The 20,257-nt window shown below is 42.6% G+C and overlaps 1 protein-coding gene across 3 annotated transcripts in view; it reads left to right on the forward strand.

The window, feature by feature from the left end:
• Nucleotides 1–20,257, forward strand: part of slc25a21 (solute carrier family 25 member 21) — a 464,076-nt gene that overhangs the window by 381,874 nt on the left and 61,945 nt on the right. For all 3 annotated transcript variants that reach the window (XM_067991474.1, XM_067991475.1, XM_067991476.1), the window contains one exon: nt 19,643–19,709. In XM_067991474.1, the coding sequence (XP_067847575.1) occupies nt 19,643–19,709 (67 nt within the window). The remainder of the gene's footprint in view (nt 1–19,642; nt 19,710–20,257) is intronic.

The raw sequence follows: 20,257 nt of genomic DNA on the forward strand, positions 1-20,257 counted from the left end.
ATTTCTTTTTCCTTTACCTGTATCCTACATAGGTAATGTTCTGGTTTTACATGAGCAAATATGATCAAATGTCTGTGCAGAAGTCTTGGAAAAAGTTAAGTACTGCAGGATTGTCCAGAAGAACAGAAACACCGTCTGTTTAAATAACTAATGGATTCATGGATCAGAGCCATTCTGTGTCAGATTGTCTTAGCAACTGTTATTCATTTCTTAACAGCTAACATTCTTGCACTGAAAAAGATCTTTAGGTGAATCTGCGTTGCTAAAAGTGACCTTTGCACTTTGAATACTAGAAATACCAGTTCTGGCTAGGATTGTTAGCAATCATTTCGGCTGAACCCTTCTGAAAACATTAAATATAACGCATTGAGGAAAAAGAAAACCATTCAAAGCTTATACATTCAATTCATGAAATCTTAGATCTTTTGCAGTAAATGGCTAGCGCACTTTTCGTACCCAGAACAGTTACTTGGAATCTAACTGTAGGCTTCATGATAGAAGTCACAGCTGTGATATGGGCCACTGATAAAATGAACTGTAACGGTTCTCTTCCATTCTTGGTCCTAATAAGTTCATGTACACAAACCAAAATTTCTGCTAACTTGATAAAATCAATGATAGAAAATCCCAAAAATGTTACTTTAGTGTTATGTGTGCCATTCATTCGGAAGTCTTAGTTGAGGAAAGTTAACCAACTACCAAAATGTATTTTCCCATTAGTATTGTAATAACTAATAAACTGTTCATAGTAATGCCTCAGTTGTAAAACTCTAGTATTTAAATTTGTTTCTTTATCTTTTCCACAGAGTTATTTCACAAGAAATTAGCATCATTTTCTAATATGATTTAACAACTTCAGATTGATATTCAGATCATAGTAGGTACAGCATAGGAGGAGGCCATTCGGCCCATCGTGCCTGTGCCGGCTCTTTGAATGAGCTATCCAATTAGTCCCATTCCCCATCTCTTTCCCCAAAGCCCTGTAAATTTTTTCTCTTCAAGTATATATCCAATTCCCTTTTGAAAGTTACTATTGAATCTGTTTCCACCACCCTTTCAGGCAGAACGTTTCAGATCATTACAACTCGCTGCGTAAAAAATTGTTTCCTCTGGCTCTTTTGCCGATCACCTTAAATCTGGTTACTCTGATTACTGACCCTTCTGCCACTAGAAACAATTTCTCCCTATTTATTCTATCAAAACCATTCATAATTTTGAACACTTCTATCAAATCTCCCCTTAAACATCTCTGTTCCAAGGAGAACAACCCCGGCTTCTCCAGTCTCTCCCTCACTCCTGGTACCATTCTAGTAAATCTCTTCTGCACCCTCTCTAAGGTCTTGACATCCTTCCTAAAGTGTGGTGCCCAGAATTGAACACAATATGCCAGCTGAGGCCTAACCAGTGTTTTATAAAGGTTTAGCATAACTTCTTTCTTTTGTACTCTTTGCCTCTATTAATAAAGCCCAGGATCTCATATGCTTTTTTAACAGCCTTCTCAACTTGTCCTGCCACCTTCAAAGATTTGTGTATCTCCACCCCCTTTAAAATTGCACCAAAGATGTTCGTGTGAGTTTGTTAAGTCATTTTCTTTTTTCTCAGTGCATCAGTTTCAGTTAATGACAAAAGAGCCACTCTACTTTTTCACATCCTTAATTAAAACAACAATTACATAAATTGTAGCTTTGAATGTTGACTATGTGCCAGTGTTTAACAAAACGGTCAAATCAGATTTTATTAAATGTATCACTGGCAGAAATTCTCAAGAGTAATTCCTTGGATAGCTGCATTCAGAGGATACTAAAAAATGAAGAATACTTTGCCAGTTTAGGGTGCCAGGCAATACATTTTTTACAATGCCTGGCTCCTGCTAGGCTCTGATTAGAATTCTCCTAGTCAGGAAGGAGCTCTCATCCACACTCTCATTACATTTAAATAAGTAAGTTTAAAACGTTCCCAGGAGCTTCAGCAGATCAGTCAAGCACTTTTTAAACCCATTTTGGCAGTGCACTGGAGTTAGACTCAATGCGATGTCAATTCCAAGCAGTGTTGTGTCTCCTCCAGGAGGTCTCAAACCACTCCTGTTTGGAGTTGGACTAGGACTTGGCTCAGGTGGTGTACTGTCACCTTTCCATTACAGCAAAGCAGAAATCCTTTTGCAGCGATGCTAAGGTTGAAGCACAAATGTGGTAGAAAAGCAATGAAACAACTTAGAGATTGATCCTGTTTGGAGCTCTGAAGCGTTTCCATAGTTAAAGGCCCCGATATTTCCGGGGAGGGAGCGGGGGAAAACTTGGAAATCCCCCGGATGCGGAGGTCCTGCTGAATTTAACGGCAGGACCTCATTATAATTTTTTATTCTGTTTCCTACCTGGCAACCAGCCAGATTGACCCTGTTCCAAGTTCCAAGCTTGCCTGAGTTGCACCTAACTTGCTATTCCTGTGGCAAATAAGGTGGAACTATATTTAAGTATATAAAGCACTTTGTTTTTAAACCAAAAAAGGACTAGTTCCATCAGAAAATCCAAACAGCTATCCATTACCCATTGGGATTGAACCTTTAGGTATCTAACTTGAAAGCAAAGAGAAACCAGGTGGCTAAGGGAGCATGAAAAAAAAACCTCAAAGATATCTACAAAGTTGTAAGTTAAAATACCGTCTATGCATTCATCAAGTATTATTGCCATGATGTAAAATCCTCAAGCGATCCAGAGTTTGCAAAAGCAGCTTTGTCTTTAATGAAAAATTAAAGCAATTATTGCTTTGGTATAGATAGCCCATAACATTTGACAGAAACCTGAAAATAAAGGAGAATGATCATTTGTTTTTCCAGACTAGAGTACTCTTTGTGTTCAGACACACATAGTGTTATGTTCCTCTGTTCCCATCCTGCCTTTTACCCTCTCAGATCTACGAGGCACTTCTGCACTTCCCCACATATATACCTTATCCAACCTCAAAAGCAACCTTCATACCACACCAGTGTGACCTTTATGTTTCCTACTCCAGCTACCCTTGTAGCCTTTTTAAGTGAGACTAATAACAGAATGACAACTTGTTCCAAATTATTGGCAGTTTTGTCCTCTGAGCTAAGGCCTAGCAGGAACTGGGTTGAGACTGCGCAAACTCATTTCACTTATAACTATAAGATAGAGGAGCAGGTTTCAAAGTTGAAATGACAGTGTTCAAGTCAATACACCATTCAGTTCTCACAAAGTAACTGTTTATGCTATCACAGTGTTTATTTTCATTAATGTGGATCTTCCACATACCATTTCTTTGTTGATTAATGCTCCAGGCTTGTTGTTGAAAAAAAAACTGCATTTAAGGCATTTTCTTTCATTAGTTGGCTTAACCAACCTTGGGTGTGTCAAAGAATGACTAATTTAAAGAAAGATATTTTCATCCTGCTCTACCTGTTTTGGTATTTTATTTGCAAAAATATATTATTCAGATACTTTTGATATAAGTCACAGTAGTTCCCACATGAACCAAACCATTCTGCATTCTAGATTTCATAGATTTTAGCTGAATGTTTCTTCATCACTAATTTGCTCATTGAGGCTCAATTTTACAATCTCAGCGCTAATGCAAGATATGTACTTAATCCATACCTGGCACAAATATGGGAAAAAAACTTTGGAAAAATATTGGCATGGCAGTGTTTTACTTTGGGGTGGAATGTCTGTTCTAGAGGCAACTTTTACTGGAATGGAGGGAGGGGGGAGTTTGTCAGTTTTAGATTCAGCAAGAAGCTGTTAAAGTCCTTTCATGACATGAATCCAGCACTCCATGACTAAATAACCCTTCACAATTGATGGCAAGGATTTTCCACTGGAGTTAAACTTGCTCCCCGGGATAATTCCAGTGGATGACGGCAGGAGACTCCCTACTTGCCCATGCCATTTTGGGATTTCCACCACAAGTGACAAACGATATCAATCTAAATATAGACACATGTATTGTGAAGACTTGCAAATGACAGGAATATATTATCCAACATTTTTCTCGTCATTTGCGCCCTGGCAACATTAGGTGCTAGGAACACTTGTGTGTTTCTGGTATCCAAGTTCTCAGGGTTTAAGGGGGTCTATTACAATTTAAAGGACTGCTGTTGTATACACAATCAATCATCTATGAGCTAACATAATTTTGGGGAATTATTTGAAAAAAAAAGTGTTTTGGGAGTGTTGGCCGCACATTGCTGCAGCAAGCACGTGCAAACTGCCACAGCCAATTTCCTTTAGCTCCCAGGAGCCCACCTAACATAAAAAAGTGGCCTCAATAGGTCAGGGGGAACCTTACAAGACAGCCCTCCCAAAGTCGACAAGATCATCATTGTCTGCTGTATATCTTTGCACAACTAAGAAGGTGGAGGGGGAAACCACCCTGTAACCAAAGCCAGACCAGAATGCGGACCCTAAGTAAGTGGATGACAGTGCAGTAACATCTGTGCAGAGAGGAAGTCTAGTGAGCCAGTAGTGCTAACAAGGTTTACTTCATGACAGCACAGGTTGCAGCCAGTGGATGCCTCCACGGGCATCACCAGACCTTGTGGGGAGCTTTGAACAGACTGAAATGACTCCAGGAGACTATTGTGCTCAAATAACAACCTTCTTTTATAAACAGCCCCTGAAAGGTTCCAGCCCTCGGCTATGCATGTTCTATTTCTCCACTGTCACCATCGCTTGCTTCTGCTCATTTGCGCTCAGTTCTCTGCTCAAGCTCACTACCTAATCCTATAGCTCTGCTGGTGCTTGCAATGGTTGGTGTGAGAGATGGAAGGTGTTGTGAGGTATTTTCTTCAAGCTTCTGCTTGGGTCTTGTGGGATACCTATAGAGACAGAAGAGGAATAGGGCAATAATATCAGTTGTTCTAACTAACCCAAGGTAGACTGGGAAAAAGTGGAGAACGCGTTTTAGAATGCATCCAAAGCTGCTTCCTAGATCAGTATGTTTCGAATCCAATGAGGAAAGAAGCATTTCTTGATTTAGCTCTGGGAAATGAAGTAGGACAAATAACTGATATGAAAAATGAGAACAATTGGGTAATAGAGATCACAACATAACTAAGTTCAATGTGAAAATAGAAAAGAATAATAAACAAAGATTAGGAAATGGCAAAGTTCTGTAAAATAAGGAGTGAATTAGCCCAACTTAATTGGGCAGAAATGTTAGCAAATAGGACAATAAATCAGCAGTGGGGAATCTTCAAATATGAGATGAATAGAGTACAAAATAAATATATTCCTATAAGGCAAAAAGAGAATATATCAAAGGATGGAGTTCTGTGGAGAGTTAAACAAAACTAAAAGAGAGGCATATGATAAAACTAGAGTGGCAGATATATTGGGGCAGAAATTGCTCCTGAAATAACGGAGAGCTCAACAGCACTCACCGCTGTTAGTGGCGAAATGGAGGAGCAAGTTCCGACATTCTCACATGTGCAGTGAAACACGGAAATCCGCAATTTGCTCCTAGTAGTTCGCCGGCGATATCCCAGCTTCGAATTAAAGGGACATCGCGTGCTGCAATAAGAGGAATCATTGAAAAAGTGTCAACTTGCTTATCTGCCCAGCCAGAAAGTAACTAATTACGCCACCAAACAGGGACGCTTAAAAATACAGATCTAAACTAAGTTTTAACAGCACGGTAAATCTTAATGACTGCCAAACAACAAAAAAATTAACTTTTAAAGATATGGAGTCTCATTACTCCTTATTTTAATAGTTTTTGGTCATTTAAAAAAATTTAAATTAAAAAAATTACGTTTTTTTTTACTTTTACCTTGTGTCTCTTTTATTTAATTCAGTTATTTCTTACCCACTTTTTTCGCTGATCATTACTGTTTTTACATTGATTTAAAATGTTGTACCTTTCACTTCCTGGTTTAACATTCCAAACCTGCAGAGGCAGCTGCCAAAAATGCTGCGATCTGATTGTTCAAGGGGAGAGATCAATCCTCTCGCTTCTCCCAGAGTCTTGGCTTCACCTGAACTGACGCTGGGCTCTTCTCCGCTTCCTATTCGAGGAAGTGGCCGACGAAAAGACCGTGGTGAGTTAGGGGGTTAGTATAAATCTATGGAGCGGTGAGCTGTGTTGGTTTCGCCGCTCTGAGCAATTTCTACCCCATTAAATAAATATTTTGCATTTTATTTTAAATTATTGTGGAAATCAGAATGAGATATGCTGGAGATGGATGTGGAATAATTGTTAGAGATGACTGTAGAAAAGGCATTGGTTAAAGAGATTTGTAGAGTTCAAGGTGCCCGAACTCCATGCAGCCTAGGCTATTGAAGAAAGTCAAAACGGAGATAGCAGAGGCTCTGATCACAATTTTTCACTTCTCCTTAAATATGTAATTTTTGCCAAGCATTGCCTCAACCCCTAACCCGAGAAGTGAATTCCACTGCCTCACGACTCTCTGTGTGAAGAGGTTTTTCCTGCCTTCTCTTCTAAATTTCTTATATTCAACTTGTATTTATGCCCCCCCAATCTTGTACCCTCAACTACTGGAACCAGTCTGCTTCTATCTACCCTAATACAGCCTCTCATAATTTTAAACACTTCTATCATATTGTTCCATAATCTATGTTGTTCTAATGCAAAAAAAAATTCCAAGTCTTCATATTTGTATTACTTCATACCAGGCAATATCCTGGTGAATCTGTGCCATACCTTCTATAAACCCTCGAAAGGATTAGGATTAATAGGTTAATTGTTTGGAGTAGAAAAGGGTGGAGATGGTGTACGTCAGGGGCCACTGCTGGGTCCATTTTTGTTCCTGATATACATGTAATTGATTTGGACTTGGGCATAGGACATACAATATTGAAATTTGCTAACAAAACAAAAGTAGGAAGATTTGGCAAATAGTGAGGTGGATTGTCAAAGAATTCAGGACATAGACAGATTAGTGGAATGGATGGACAGGTGACAGAGACAATTTAATGTGGGCAAGTGTAAGGTAATACATTTTGGGAGGAAGAACAAGGAACAGAAGCGTACACTCAATGGAAAGAGACCAAAGGGTGTGGATAAACAGAGAGACCTAGGAGCTCAAATACATAATTCCTTGGAAGTGCAAGTAAGGGCAGATAAAGCTATAAAAAAGCCAGTAGCGTTTTGGGTTTTAGAAACAGGGCATAGACTAAAAGAGAAAAATGAAGTTTGTACAATGCAATGGTTATGCCATAGTTAGAGTAATGTGTGTAGTTTTGGGTGCCCTATTATACAAAGAACATTAAAGCCATAGAGAGTGTACAACGTAGAGTCAGCAGGATGATACCAAGGATGCAAAATTGTAGTTATAAGGAGATGCTTGAGATCCTGGGACTGTTTCCACAGGAGAAGGCTAAGAGGCAAGTCAATAGACATTTTTAAAATTATGAATTTCACAGCAAGTGAACATACAGAGCAACAGTTATGATCAGACTCACATAGTTCAATCAGCACAACTTGTCTTCACTAATAATACTAATGAACATGCTATACTTCCCCAGATCAGTGGGTCATCTTGCTTGACTTAATCAAAATATTTTCTAACTGTCCTCCTGCATTATAAACTTCTGTGCCTGGTGGAAGATTTCCCTCACAACTTTCTGTTCAAAAACCTGACATCCTTTCTACTCTTGACAGGCCATTGAAGTGTTTTCTGCATGGGATTCAGGTATTGGGGGTGATGCTCCTGGAGCTGACCATCTCTGCCACCTCTCTCCAGGCTTAGTGTATATCAGTCTTGGCAAACTTCCTCCCATTTGAGGGAAAGAGAACATCCCTCTTACTCTCACCTCTTAGAATAGAACTTCCAGGGAGGCATCAGAGAATCTTAAGGCTTGCTTCTGACTCATCTTCAACTTTGCATCACTAAAAGACAAGAATGTTAGTGAAGTGAATACAACCTCTCCTTAGGAAGTGTATTCCCACTTTAACTAGTCAGATTGGACGCACAGTTGTCTGCATTGTATTTTCCATCAAGTACATGACAACACCCATGACATTGGCAGTGACTTTGGCTAAGGCCACAGTTGGTGCATCTCTCATAAATGTTGCTGTTGCTGTGGCGGTTCTGGGGGCCTGGGGCCTGGGGTCTAGCAGTTACTGGGGGAGAGTAATTGGGCTGTTGATGGCTCTAAGAAGTCTGGGATTGTAAGGCCAACTGGAGTGAGGAGGAGGTCATCCCACAAAGGGGGTGAGGTGGAAGGATGTCCAGAAGAGCTGTCAGAGTTGAGAGAAATTATACAAAGTTTTAACTTTAGTTAGGAACTTTAAAACTTATCTACCCTTACTTAACTATACCAATATGGCTGCTGTCTCCACAGCAACACTCGGTGCCCAGATCCTGCAACAGAATATAAACTCAACCAGTTTTCTTTTGGTATTCACTCTTTATAAATTATGTAGCTGCAGTTGTTTTGGTAGATAATGCTACATTACATTTAACATGGAAATCCCCTGTCACAGCACCATCTATAGGTGTGCAGGTTCTGCAGGTAAATGTTGACACTTTTATGATGGGTCCCAACTCCATGAAGCAGTCATGCTTGGCTTCAGTTCGCTTGGAAAATGGTTACACTCTGACAGGTGCCCATTGTTTTCAGCTCAATAGATTAGTTTTCTTGTGAGGAGATGTCTTGCAGCAATGGAGCAGTTGCTGGTACTCATGTCAGTGATAGTCGTGTGCCACCACAAAACCCTACACAAGTGACAGGAGATTCTGCCTCTGAAAGCAAAGAATCTTCTATGACTAAAGGTGAAGGAGACATGTGGCAGTGATGCAGATATATCAGGGTTAGTTGTGTCAGGTATCAGGCCTTCAGTATACTACACAGTTGGCCATACCACTCCTTCACCTAAGGACCAAATAATAGTTGGCTGCATCAACAACTAACACGCATAAATTCACAGCACAAAGAAGAAAATACACCAGCAAAACAGAAAAAACACATATACAACATGTGCTGCAACACAGAATCATAGAAAATAGGAGCAAGAGTAGGCCATTCGGCCCTTCAGGCCTGCTCCGCCATTCAAAATGATCATGGCTGATCGTCTAACTCAGTACCCTGTTCTCGCTTTATCCCCATATCCCTTGCTCCCTATATCATTAAGAAATATATTTATCTCCTTCTTGAATATATTTACTGACATGGCCTCCACTGCCTTCTGTGGTAGAGAATTCCACAGGTTCACCACCATCTGAGTGAAGAAATTTCTCCTCATCTCGGTTCTAAATGGCATACCCCGTATCCTGAGACTGTGACCCCTGGTTATAGATTCCCCATCCATCGGGAACATCCTCCCTGCATCTAGTCTGTCGAGTCCTGTTAGAATTTTATATGTTTTGGTGAGATCACCTCTCATTCTTCTAAACTCTAGTGAATATAGGCCTAGTCAACCCAATCTCTCCTCATACGTCAGTACCGCCATCCCAGGAATCAGTCTGGTAAACCTTTGTTGCACTCCCTCCATGGCAAGGACATCCTTCCTCAGATAAGGAGACCAAAACTGCACACAATACTCCAGATGTGGTCTCACCAAGGCCCTGTGCAACTGCAGTAAGACATCCCTGCTCCTGTACTCAAATCCTCTTGCAATGAACGCCAACATACCATTCGCCTTCCTAACTGCTTGCTGCACCTGAATGCTCACCTTCAGCGACTGGTGTACAAGGACACCCAGGTCTCGTTGCACCTCCCCTTTTCCCAATCTATCACCATTCAGGTAATAATCCGCCTTTCTGTTTTTACAACCAAAGTGGATAACCTCATATTTATCCACGTTATACTGCATCTGCCATGTTCTTGCCCACTCACCCAACTTGTCTAAATCACATTGGAGCCTCTTTGCATCCTCCTCACAGCTCACATTCCACCCCAGCTTTGTGTCGTCTGCAAACTTGGAAATATTACATTTAGTTCACTGATCCAAATCATTGATATATATTGTGAATAGCTGGGGCCCAAGCACTGATCCCTGCGGTACCCCACTAGTCACTGCCTGCCACCCGGAAAAAGACCCGTTTATTCCTACTCTCTGTTTCCTGTCTGTCAACCAATTCTCAATCCATGCCAGTATATTCCCCCAATCCCATGTGCATTAATTTTGCACACTAACCTCTTGGGCTCAATGTTACCAGGGCTGCTTGTTCGCGGGGTGGCTATTGGGCGCGTGGGTAACGCGCCCGGTGAAATCAGTCTGCCCTGCGCGCGATCGCAGCCTAATCGGATCCACTTACCTGGTCTTCCGGGTTCCCCACTGCTGATCTGCGCGTCGGGCGGACTGCACATGCGCAGTAAGCTCTGTCAGCTGGAGGAGCTCTATTTAAAGGGGCAGACCTCCACCGACTGATGCTGCAACAAATAGAAAAAATTACAGCATGGAGCAGCCCAGGGGGAAGGCTGCTCCCAGTTTAATGATGCCTCACTCCAGGTATCATTAGATGGGATGAGGAGGAGGGGAGGACAGAGATCTTCCCCCCGGCGGGTGGGAGGAAGTGGCCTGCCTCTGCCACCAGGAAGACCTGGCTCGAGGTGGCAGAGGAGGTCACCTGCACCACCAATATATCGCCCACCTGCAGGAGGCGCTGCAATGCCCTAAGTAGATCAGCCAAAGTGAGTACACTTACTCATTCCCCTACACTCCGTCTGCCACATCACCGCCCCCACCCCACATCTCCTTCTGCACTGCCAACACTACTCTGTCACATCACCCCTCACACCCACTCAAACCTCATCCTCATCTTACCTGCATTTACTCACCTCGCCAGTACTCATCCCGCCACTACCACTCAACCCAATCCTCATACAATCTCATGGCTCTATCTCATACTCACCCTCTGATGCATCTCTTTCATGGTCAGCCTCACTCAACCTGCCACTATCTGTGTGCCAGCCACAGGGCATGCATCACATATGTGCAGTAGGAAGCGTGAGGCAAACGTGTTGTGAACATGAAGGGGATGCACAAGGGTGTTTGAGGGTTTGTCATGGTTTTTACTTATATTTAATTTCTGAGCAACTCACATCACATATTATATTGGCACCACTACTGCCACGTCTTTGCGAATCTTGTCTGGTTTGTGCAATAATGCCCTTTCCTGAGGATCACAATGAAGACCCACACCTGATGCCACCCATTGTGTCACTGCAAAGTGGGTGTAGGTGTATTTGCAGGGCTCTTTTGTGCAGACGACTGAGAGACGTCGGCGATGTCCCCGGTGGCACCCTGGAAGGATGCGGAGGAGAAGTTGTTGAGGGCAGTGGTGACGTTGACAGCGACAGGTAAGAAGATGGTGCTCGGGCCAGCTGGGTGTAGCTCGGCATGAAGGAGGCTGCAGATGTCCACGACTACATGTTGAGTGACTCTGAGGTCCAGGAAGCTAAGCCTCGGCCTGTGGACCCTGTGGCGAGGGTAGTGCCCCCTGCGACGCATCTCTCTCTGCGGTTGCCCTTCCTCCTGCTGTGCAGGTGGATGTGTCACAGCACCGTGTTGTGGAGCTCCACGTGTCAGAGGTGGACGGCGTGGCCGGCGAGGCTGGTGATGCTGTTCGCCCTCCGAGGAGGTCATGACTGCAGCTACGGCGGCCCCCATCCGGAAGATGTACATCTTAGGGGGTCCGCAAGGTAGGTACGTGTGTCTGGACACCGGGGTAAGTGTGCAAGTTGGTGAATTTGATTGTTAAGAGGAGGGTGGTGGAGGCCAAACTTTGTCCCAAGCGACAGCGTAGCCTCCTGCAATGAGTGAGGGTCTCCCACCCCCCGCCACCTGTCAAATGGACCTTTGCAGCTGCCACAGGCTGATGGCTGCAACACGTACATTTCAACTGGGAGTGTTTCCCCCAGTATGGGAAACAGTCCCAGTTGTCTGTAAAATCCCACCCCTCCTGACATATTCCCTTAATCAGATCTGTTAATGACCTGAAATACCTGAGCTCCCGACCCGCTCCGGGATTCCCCGATTTTTGGAGCCCCCCCCCCCGCCAGGAACACACCCGATAGCGGGTGCTAAAATAGAGCCCCTTGTGCGGGACTTTATTAAAAGCCTTCTGAAAATCCAAATACACCACATCCACTGGTTCTCTCCTATCTATTCTACTAGTTACATCCTCAGAAAACTCCAGTAGATTTGTTAAGCATGATTTCCCTTTCATAAATCCATGCTGACTTTGTCCAATCCCGTTAATTCCCTCCAAGTGTTCTGTTATCACATCTTTTACAATAGCCTCTAGCATTTTCCCCATGACTGATGTTGGGCTAACTGGTCTGTAATTCCTTCCTTTTTTAAATAGTGGGGTTACATTTGCCACCCTCCAATCTGTAGGAATTTTTTCAGAGTCTTTAGAATTTTGGAAGGTGACCACCAATGCATCCATTATTTCCAGGGCCACTTCCTTTAGTACTCTGGGATGTGGATTTTCAGGCCCTGGGGATTTGTCAGCCTTTAGCCCCATTAATTTCCCTAGCACTATTTTTTTACTAATTCTGATTTCCTTCAGTTCCTCCCTCTCACTAGACCATTGGTTCCCTAACATTTCCGGGAGGTTATTTGTGTCCTCCTTTGTGAAGACAGAACCAAAGTATGTGTTTAATTGTTCTGCCATTTCTTTGTTCCCCATTATAATTTCCCCCATTTCTGACTCTAAGGGACCTACATTTGTCTTCACTAATCATTTTCTCTTGACATATTTATAGAAGCTTTTACAGTCAGTTTTTATGTTCCCTGCTAGTTTACTCTCATACTCTATTTTTCCTCTCTTAATCAATCAATCTCTTCGTTCTCCTTTGCTGAATTCAAAACTGCTCCCAATCCTCAGGCTTGCCGCTTTTTCTGGCAATTTTATATGTCTCCTCTTCGGATCTAATACTATCCCTAATTTCTTTTGTAAGCCACGGTTGAGCCACCTTTCCTGTTTTATTTTTGCGCCAGACAGGAATGAATAATTGTTGTAATTCCTGCACACGTTCTTTAAATATTAGCCATTGCCTATCCACTATCATCCCTTTTAGTAAAGTTCTCCAATCTATCCTCGCCAACTCACACCTCATACCTTCATAAAATGTATTCACTTTTAACATATTTGTGTATCATTCATTGATTGTGCGGAAAAGAAAGTGCCAATTGTCCGAAAGTAAACCTAACAGAACATATTCTCTAACAAATGAACAACTAAAGCAAATAGCACTTATGTCATTGTAAATATGTATAATCGAAAATAGTAGTGCCCAATCACAGAACTCACTGAAAGAACTAGGCAATGAGCTCCTCGTGCACCTGCCACTTTGCATTGGCTGGTTTGCTGCTGCTGGCTGCTCTGTATCATAGTACTCCTGCTCTTTTGTAGCTTGCAGATACTTATTACCCAAGTCTGTGGTGAGGTCTCTGTCTACAGCACTATTATGCATTATCCAGCAGACTGCTATCATTTTGCACACTTTCAGTGAGGCATATTATAAGGCCCTTTCCTTGGCTGGTCCAAGCAACTTAATCGTTATTTTGCCACCTCAAATGTCTGCTCAGTAAGAACCCCGGTTTGCTGGGTTATGGTGGGGATAGGGGGGTTGGGGGGCTGAACAAAGGTGTCATGGTTCCAATGTGTTGCCCACATTTCTAAAGAGCCAGCCCACCTATCATCATCACAAGATAATTAAGGATCAGGAAGGCCATTCAGCTCATCATAGTCAATCCATCTACAAAAACTCTAAAGTCCTCCCATTGTAGCATCCAAGTGTTTCTTAAATGATTCCAGTGCTTTCACCTACACTATTCTATCTGGAAATGCATTCCATTTATTGATTGATCAGCCTGTGTGAAGAAGAATTTACTGAAATCAAACCTAAGTTTATTTTTTCCTAGTTTGAACCTGTATCCCCTTGTCCTACTCTTGCAATTTAGTTTAATGTAATTTTCCAGATTTACCTTTTTCCATATCATTTACCATCTTAAATATCTCTAAGACTCATGGCTTTTCTCCACACTACCTCCAGCGCTCAAATGACTCCCTTGTGTCCTGTTGACCAGACTGGACACAATACTCAAGGTGTGGTCCAACCAGACATTATACATTTTGAGTATGAATTCCTCTGATTTGTACTCCTGCTTAATAAACTGTCGCACATATGATTACATCAAAATGAAAACGTGCTTACCACCAGGGAACTGTGCATTAGGTGTAGTATTTTCTTGTCTGTGTCATATACCATTTGAATGTTTATAGAAAAGCCTTGACCATTTAGCTAAGCTATGAATTGATGGGCACATGAAATGATGGAAAATCACAAGCTGTGTGCCTGCAAATTTCTGTACTGCACAGCGTGCAAGTGCCACTCCTTACTGGGAGCACGGGAGCGCAGAATTGATCTTAGTATCCTTTGTTGTGTTTTGATGAGCGCTGTACAGTTTGATCATAACTCCCTCTGACTTGTATTCTACTGTTTTGGTTATACAATTCAACATTCTGTTGGCTTTGTTGATTACTGCTCTGCATTGGTTGGACATGTTGAGGGCTGAGTCTATTAAGACTACTGGTCTCTTTCAACTTCACCCTTAAGTTATTTCAACATCATTCATGGAGTACGTGCGGCACCATTTTTTCTGCCCATGTGCAACACTTTCCACTTGTTCACATTGATTCATTGGAGCAGTATAGAGAAAGCTTTATCTCTGACTTGTGCTATGACTATCCTGGGAGTGTTTGAAACTGTAACTGATTACACAAAAATGAAGAGATGTTTCATTCTGTAGCAGCCCTATAAATACTGTGGCTACAGAAGCAGGTCAGAGGCTGGGTATTCTGCGGTGAGTGACTCACCTCCTGACTCCCCAAAGTCTTTCCATCATCTACAAGGCACAAGTCAGGAATGTGATGGAATACTCTCCACTTGCCTGGATGAGTGCAGTTCCAACAACACTCAAGAAGCTCGACACCATCCAGGACAAAGCAGCCCGCATGATTGGCACCCCATCCACCACCCTAAACGTTCACTCCCTTCACCACCAGCGCACAGTGGTTGCAGTGTGTACCATCCACAGGATGCACTGCAGCAACTCACCAAGGCTTCTTCGACAGCACCTCCCAAACCCGCAGCCTCTACCACCTAGAAGAACAAGAGCAGCAGGTACATGGGAACACCACCACCTGCATGTTCCCCTCCAAGTCACACACCATCCCGACTAGGAAATATATCGCTGTTCCTTCATCGTCGCTGGGTCAAAATTCTGGAACTCCCTTCCTAACAGCACTGTGGGAGATCCTTCACCACACGGACTGCAGCGGTTCAAGAAGGCGGCTCACCACCACCTTCTCAAGGGCAATTAGGGATGGGCAATAAATGCCGGCCTCGCCAGCGACGCCCACATCCCATGAACGAATAAAAAAAAACTCCACCTTGACGAGCCCTAATGAATTGCCATTCAAATAATTAAGAAATTAAATGAGACTTCTGTAATGTGAGCAAAGTCTGAACATTTAATACTGGTACAAGGAGTAAGAAATAAATATGCCAGTCTGTTAAATGAAAGAGCGAAAACTGTACTGAAGATTTGCTCAATGGGAGCATGATGTTCTCATACTTAAATAGAAGACTACATGAGCTGCCCAGACCACAAGAAAACTGTCAGCATAACCTTTTTGCAAATGCAAGTGACATGTGAATTCTTTTACACATGGGGACTACTGGAGGTCTCTGAGTACTTGGGGAACAATTTGACTCCAGCCTTAAAGTATAATCTCTCAAGGTTCATATTGTGGTTATTTGTTTCACAGTTTGCTGTTCATTGTATTTGCACCTGATTGTGTCAACATTTGGGCATCAAAGCACGGTCTCAAACTTTATAACTTGGATGGTCCATAATAATTTGAAGGAACTGATGATTTAATACTTCAGCATACTCTGCCAACACTTTATATGCTTTGAAGGAAGTGTGATGTGTCTGTCAAAGTACCCTTAAAATGGTGCTATTTTAGTAGTCTAATTAATTACTAAATATTTTTGATAGGCTTTTCCAGCACCATAACAGAAGTTTCTTTTAGCATTTGTTTATTTTTCAAACATCATGCAAACCTTTTAATGCAGAATCTATTATGCTATTGTGGTTACCCATGTTACAGCAATGACAAACTTAACAAATCCGTACATCCTAATATGTCCCAATGTCCTTCTCGCTCAGGAACTTGTCACGTCCCTCTTAGAAGATTGTAGTGTACCCATAGTTACTATATCCTCCAGTAATCAGTTCCTGAGAGCAAGGATTCTCTTGATAAAATTATGTTTCTAATGTGCCTCTTGCCCAGATTTTTTAATAGACATGATCCCATGTCCTACTGTATCTATCAGTTTTCAATATCTTCTCCAAATCCTACTATTCCCAATCCTTTATTAATTTTTTAAAAAAATCTTCAATCATATTGCCCTTGAGCCTGCATTTCTCCACAGTTAATAACCCTGACTCTCTAAGTCTATCGTCTTAATTGAGAGATGTAAAATAAGGTACCATCCTTGTTGCTCTCCTCTGCATCCTCTTTCGAACTTCAATATCCTCACAGACGTGGAGACCAAAACTGGACACAATACTCCAACGTCGTGCCTTATATAATATATGGTGATTTTAGTTTTGTACTTACTGACCTCACAATAATTCCAAGAACCCTGGGAGAAGAATTGTCCTGGTTGCTATGTGTAATGACATCATTAACATGCTCTTTTTAAATGAAGTTAGGACGTTGCTACATATAGCAACCAGAGCAATTGCTCAGCCCCTCCTCTGTCTGCTTTATCTATAGCTACCTCAAATTGCTTGTGAACTTTTAGGCACAACTCAAAGACTACCTTTACATGCTTTTCATTTTGTTACTTTTAATTACTTTCCTTACATAAAATAGACATGCCTTGAGTTACCTGGCCCCATGTGCATAACAAAGTGTTTTTCCACTTCAAAAACCACCAATATTTCACCACTTTTTAAAAAAAGTTTTGCAATCTATTAATCCTTTTCGGCAACCCGAGCACACATTTTTGCATCATCTATAAATTTAATAATAGTACTTTGATACCCTCCTCAAGATAATTCATAAAAATAATGAACAGTAAAGGACCCTGTGTTGTGCTAAGTTATTTACACTGTTTGAATTTTTACTGTTAAGTGCCCTATCTTCCACTTTTAATGAGCTATTTTACCTGCTGAATCATTAAGGGAACACCCACTGAGCCATCAAAGGAGCCCCAGAGTTGTGGTTTCAAATTAACAATGTTTAGATTGGAACAGAAAAATCTTATGTTAGAAAGTCGTGTGTGAACTTTGGGTTCAGGCTAACATTTACCGGCACCACTCCCCCAGCACTACGGTTGAGTAGCCTGCCAAAACTTGTGTCTAAGCTCACTTGTAAAGAATGGCCACAGGTGATGCACTGGTTTTTTTTGAAGCTTGCTCCCAGGCTGGCAGCTCACTACTGAGTTCCTCTCCTTTGCAACTCCATCGTTGACTATCCCTTCCCCTTCCCCTAACCTCCTCCAATTCCAAATAGTGAGACCATTTTTGCTCAGTCTACAAGTTCAAGTTACAAGTTAAAGCTACCTGTAAAGAGCACATTGCCTATCCCTGACCCAGCTTGTTCTGTGTTTTTACATGTACTCTTTTCAATGGCTGAGACGCTGCTCACATTCAATTTTTTGGACTCATCTGTCATGAGGATTGCACTGCTCTGCTAGACTATTCTGTATGCCTCTGCTGCCAAAACTCTGCTCTGCCTCTCAATCTCCAAGTTTAAAGTAACCTATTCAAGCCTGCAGTGCCCATCCCACACCTGCTGGGCTTTAGGGCTGTACACCAGTACGCTAATGGTTTCTTAGCTGTATTCTGGTGTTGTGTTGGGCCCTGGGCAGGAAGCCTCTTTCACTTGGGGTGAATTCTCTTTCTCCTCTGGCTATTGGACTTTACTGGGACCTCCCCCCTCATGCTACTTTCTTCTGAGATGGTATTCTCTGCTGAATTGCCTCAATTCCAGTAAGTGGTCTGCTTCTGCGGTTTCAGTTTCTGCTCCTCCGTTGGGACTTTTCACTCTACACTGAGCTAGCTCTGATCTATTCCTGCTGGTTCCCATCCTGCTCTGGATTCTACTCACATGCTACTAAACGATCTCGCCTTTGCTGCTATCCAAGTCACAACTTGGTCTCCCGCCCCATCTCTTCTGATACCTTCTTCTCCTTCAAGCATCTCAGTCTCTTCTACCTCACTTGCCCCTCCTTTAAAATTCATGTTGTCTACTCTTCCCCCCCACCTCACGCAAGCCCCACACCGAGTTTCTCCCCAAGATATCCTCCTTCCTTTCCTCCCTCAGCAAATCCTCATCCTCTGATTTCAATCTCCATTTCAGCTCCCCTTGCCCCCTCTCTTCTGACTTCACTGCTTTCTTGTCCTTCATTAACCTCTTCTTTCATATAAACCCTCATATCTTTATTCACAACCACCCCCTTTATCTTGCCATTTTCTGTGATGTCTCTGCTCTCATGGCCTCGATCATAGAATCATAGAAGTTACAACATGGAAACAGGCCCTTCGGCCCAACATGTCCATGTCGCCCAGTTTATACCACTAAGCTAGTCCCAATTTCCTGCACTTGGCCCATATCCCTCTATACCCATCTTACCCATGTAACTGTCCAAATGCTTTTTAAAAGACAAAATTGTACCCGCCTCTACTACTGCCTCTGGCAGCTCGTTCCAGACACTCACCACCCTTTGAGTGAAAAAATTGCCCCTCTGGACCCTTTTGTATCTCTCCCCTCTCACCTTAAATCTATGCCCCCTCGTTATAGACTTCCCTACCTTTGGGCCTAAGGCCATCTCTGACCACTTCCTTGTATCCGTGATCACCCATGTTATAAATTGGATAGCCAGGTGTTGAAGGATAGAATACTAGAGCCTGGTCTTCAGTTGCTTCCAAGCCTTTATTCACAGAGTTCACCATCACACATTGACCACAATACCTCTGCAGCTGTCGATTTTCTCAATCACTCCCTCACTTGTACGCTTGATTCTCTTGTTCTCAGCAAAATCTTCACTATTTCTCATCCTGGTCATTTTCCCTGTATGGCCCCCATCTTTGCTCTCTCAAGTCCAAGGAGTGCAGACATTGAGCATATCTGGTGCACAACTGGCTTAGCTATCCATCATTAGATCTGCCTGAACCGTATCAAGCTCTACCACACCTCACTCTCCTCTGCCAAAACTGTCCGCTACTCTAGGATCATCCTGGAGAGCAAAGATAACCGCTGGCTTCTTTTCTTAACTACAAACTGTCTCCTTAAGTTCCTTTCCCCTTATCCCCCACCTTCACTCCTAATTGGCTTTGTCAGCTTTAAAATACATAGTCCGGAGGAAACTGACCTACTTATCACACATTTTGCTTTGTTGGGAGGATAATAACAACAATTACTAACCACTTACTGCCTTAATAAGTTATAATAATTGTAGTTTTTCATCAAACTAAGCTTGGAGGTGTTCACCATTATTAGATAGAGGAAAAAAGCAATAGTTAAAATTGTTTTCACAAGCTCAGATTTGCAGACCATATGGCAGCTTGCTAAAATACTTAGGTTTTTTGCATTTTTTTGAAAATGAAATATATTTTTTCTTTCTTGTAATAGGATTCTTGGCTTTTACAAAGGAATCTTACCTCCCATCCTAGTTGAGACACCTAAAAGGGCAGTGAAGGTAAGTGCAATAAATTCTGTCTATAAACTATAGCACAATGGAAACAGTGAGGCTGAAACTCCCGCCAAAAGTCCAGCGGGATTGTGACGGAAGGCTGCAAATAAGATGGGTTCTGGATACGCTGGGACCCAGCCTTCCCCAGCAGAGCCTCCACTCATCCCAAAGAGGGCCTTTGGCATAAGAGTATGCATGACCATGTGCAGGGAGTCACAGGCTTGGTGTTTCCAATCCTCGACCTGGTGGGACATTGGTGGGCTGGTACACAAAGAGAAGGCAGATGCACTGGCCTGCTGATCAGCGGAAGTGGGGCCCCTGTCGGGGCCCATGCCTGGAGCTCCCGAGAGATGAAAAATTTCCTCAGGATATTTCAGACCACATATAGGGAAGGCTTATGGGCTTACTCCTGCAATATTTCGTGAGGGAAGGGGCTACCACACTCCCTCCCCTGATCCCGGCATCCTCTGACGGGATTCTTGGCCTCACCACCATGATGGGTGTACCTGGGTTATGTAAATTATGTAATCTTCCCCTGACACAAACTTTGGCGG

This window comes from Heptranchias perlo, chromosome 10 (assembly GCF_035084215.1).
Source record: "Heptranchias perlo isolate sHepPer1 chromosome 10, sHepPer1.hap1, whole genome shotgun sequence".
Taxonomy (NCBI): Eukaryota; Metazoa; Chordata; class Chondrichthyes; order Hexanchiformes; family Hexanchidae; genus Heptranchias; species Heptranchias perlo.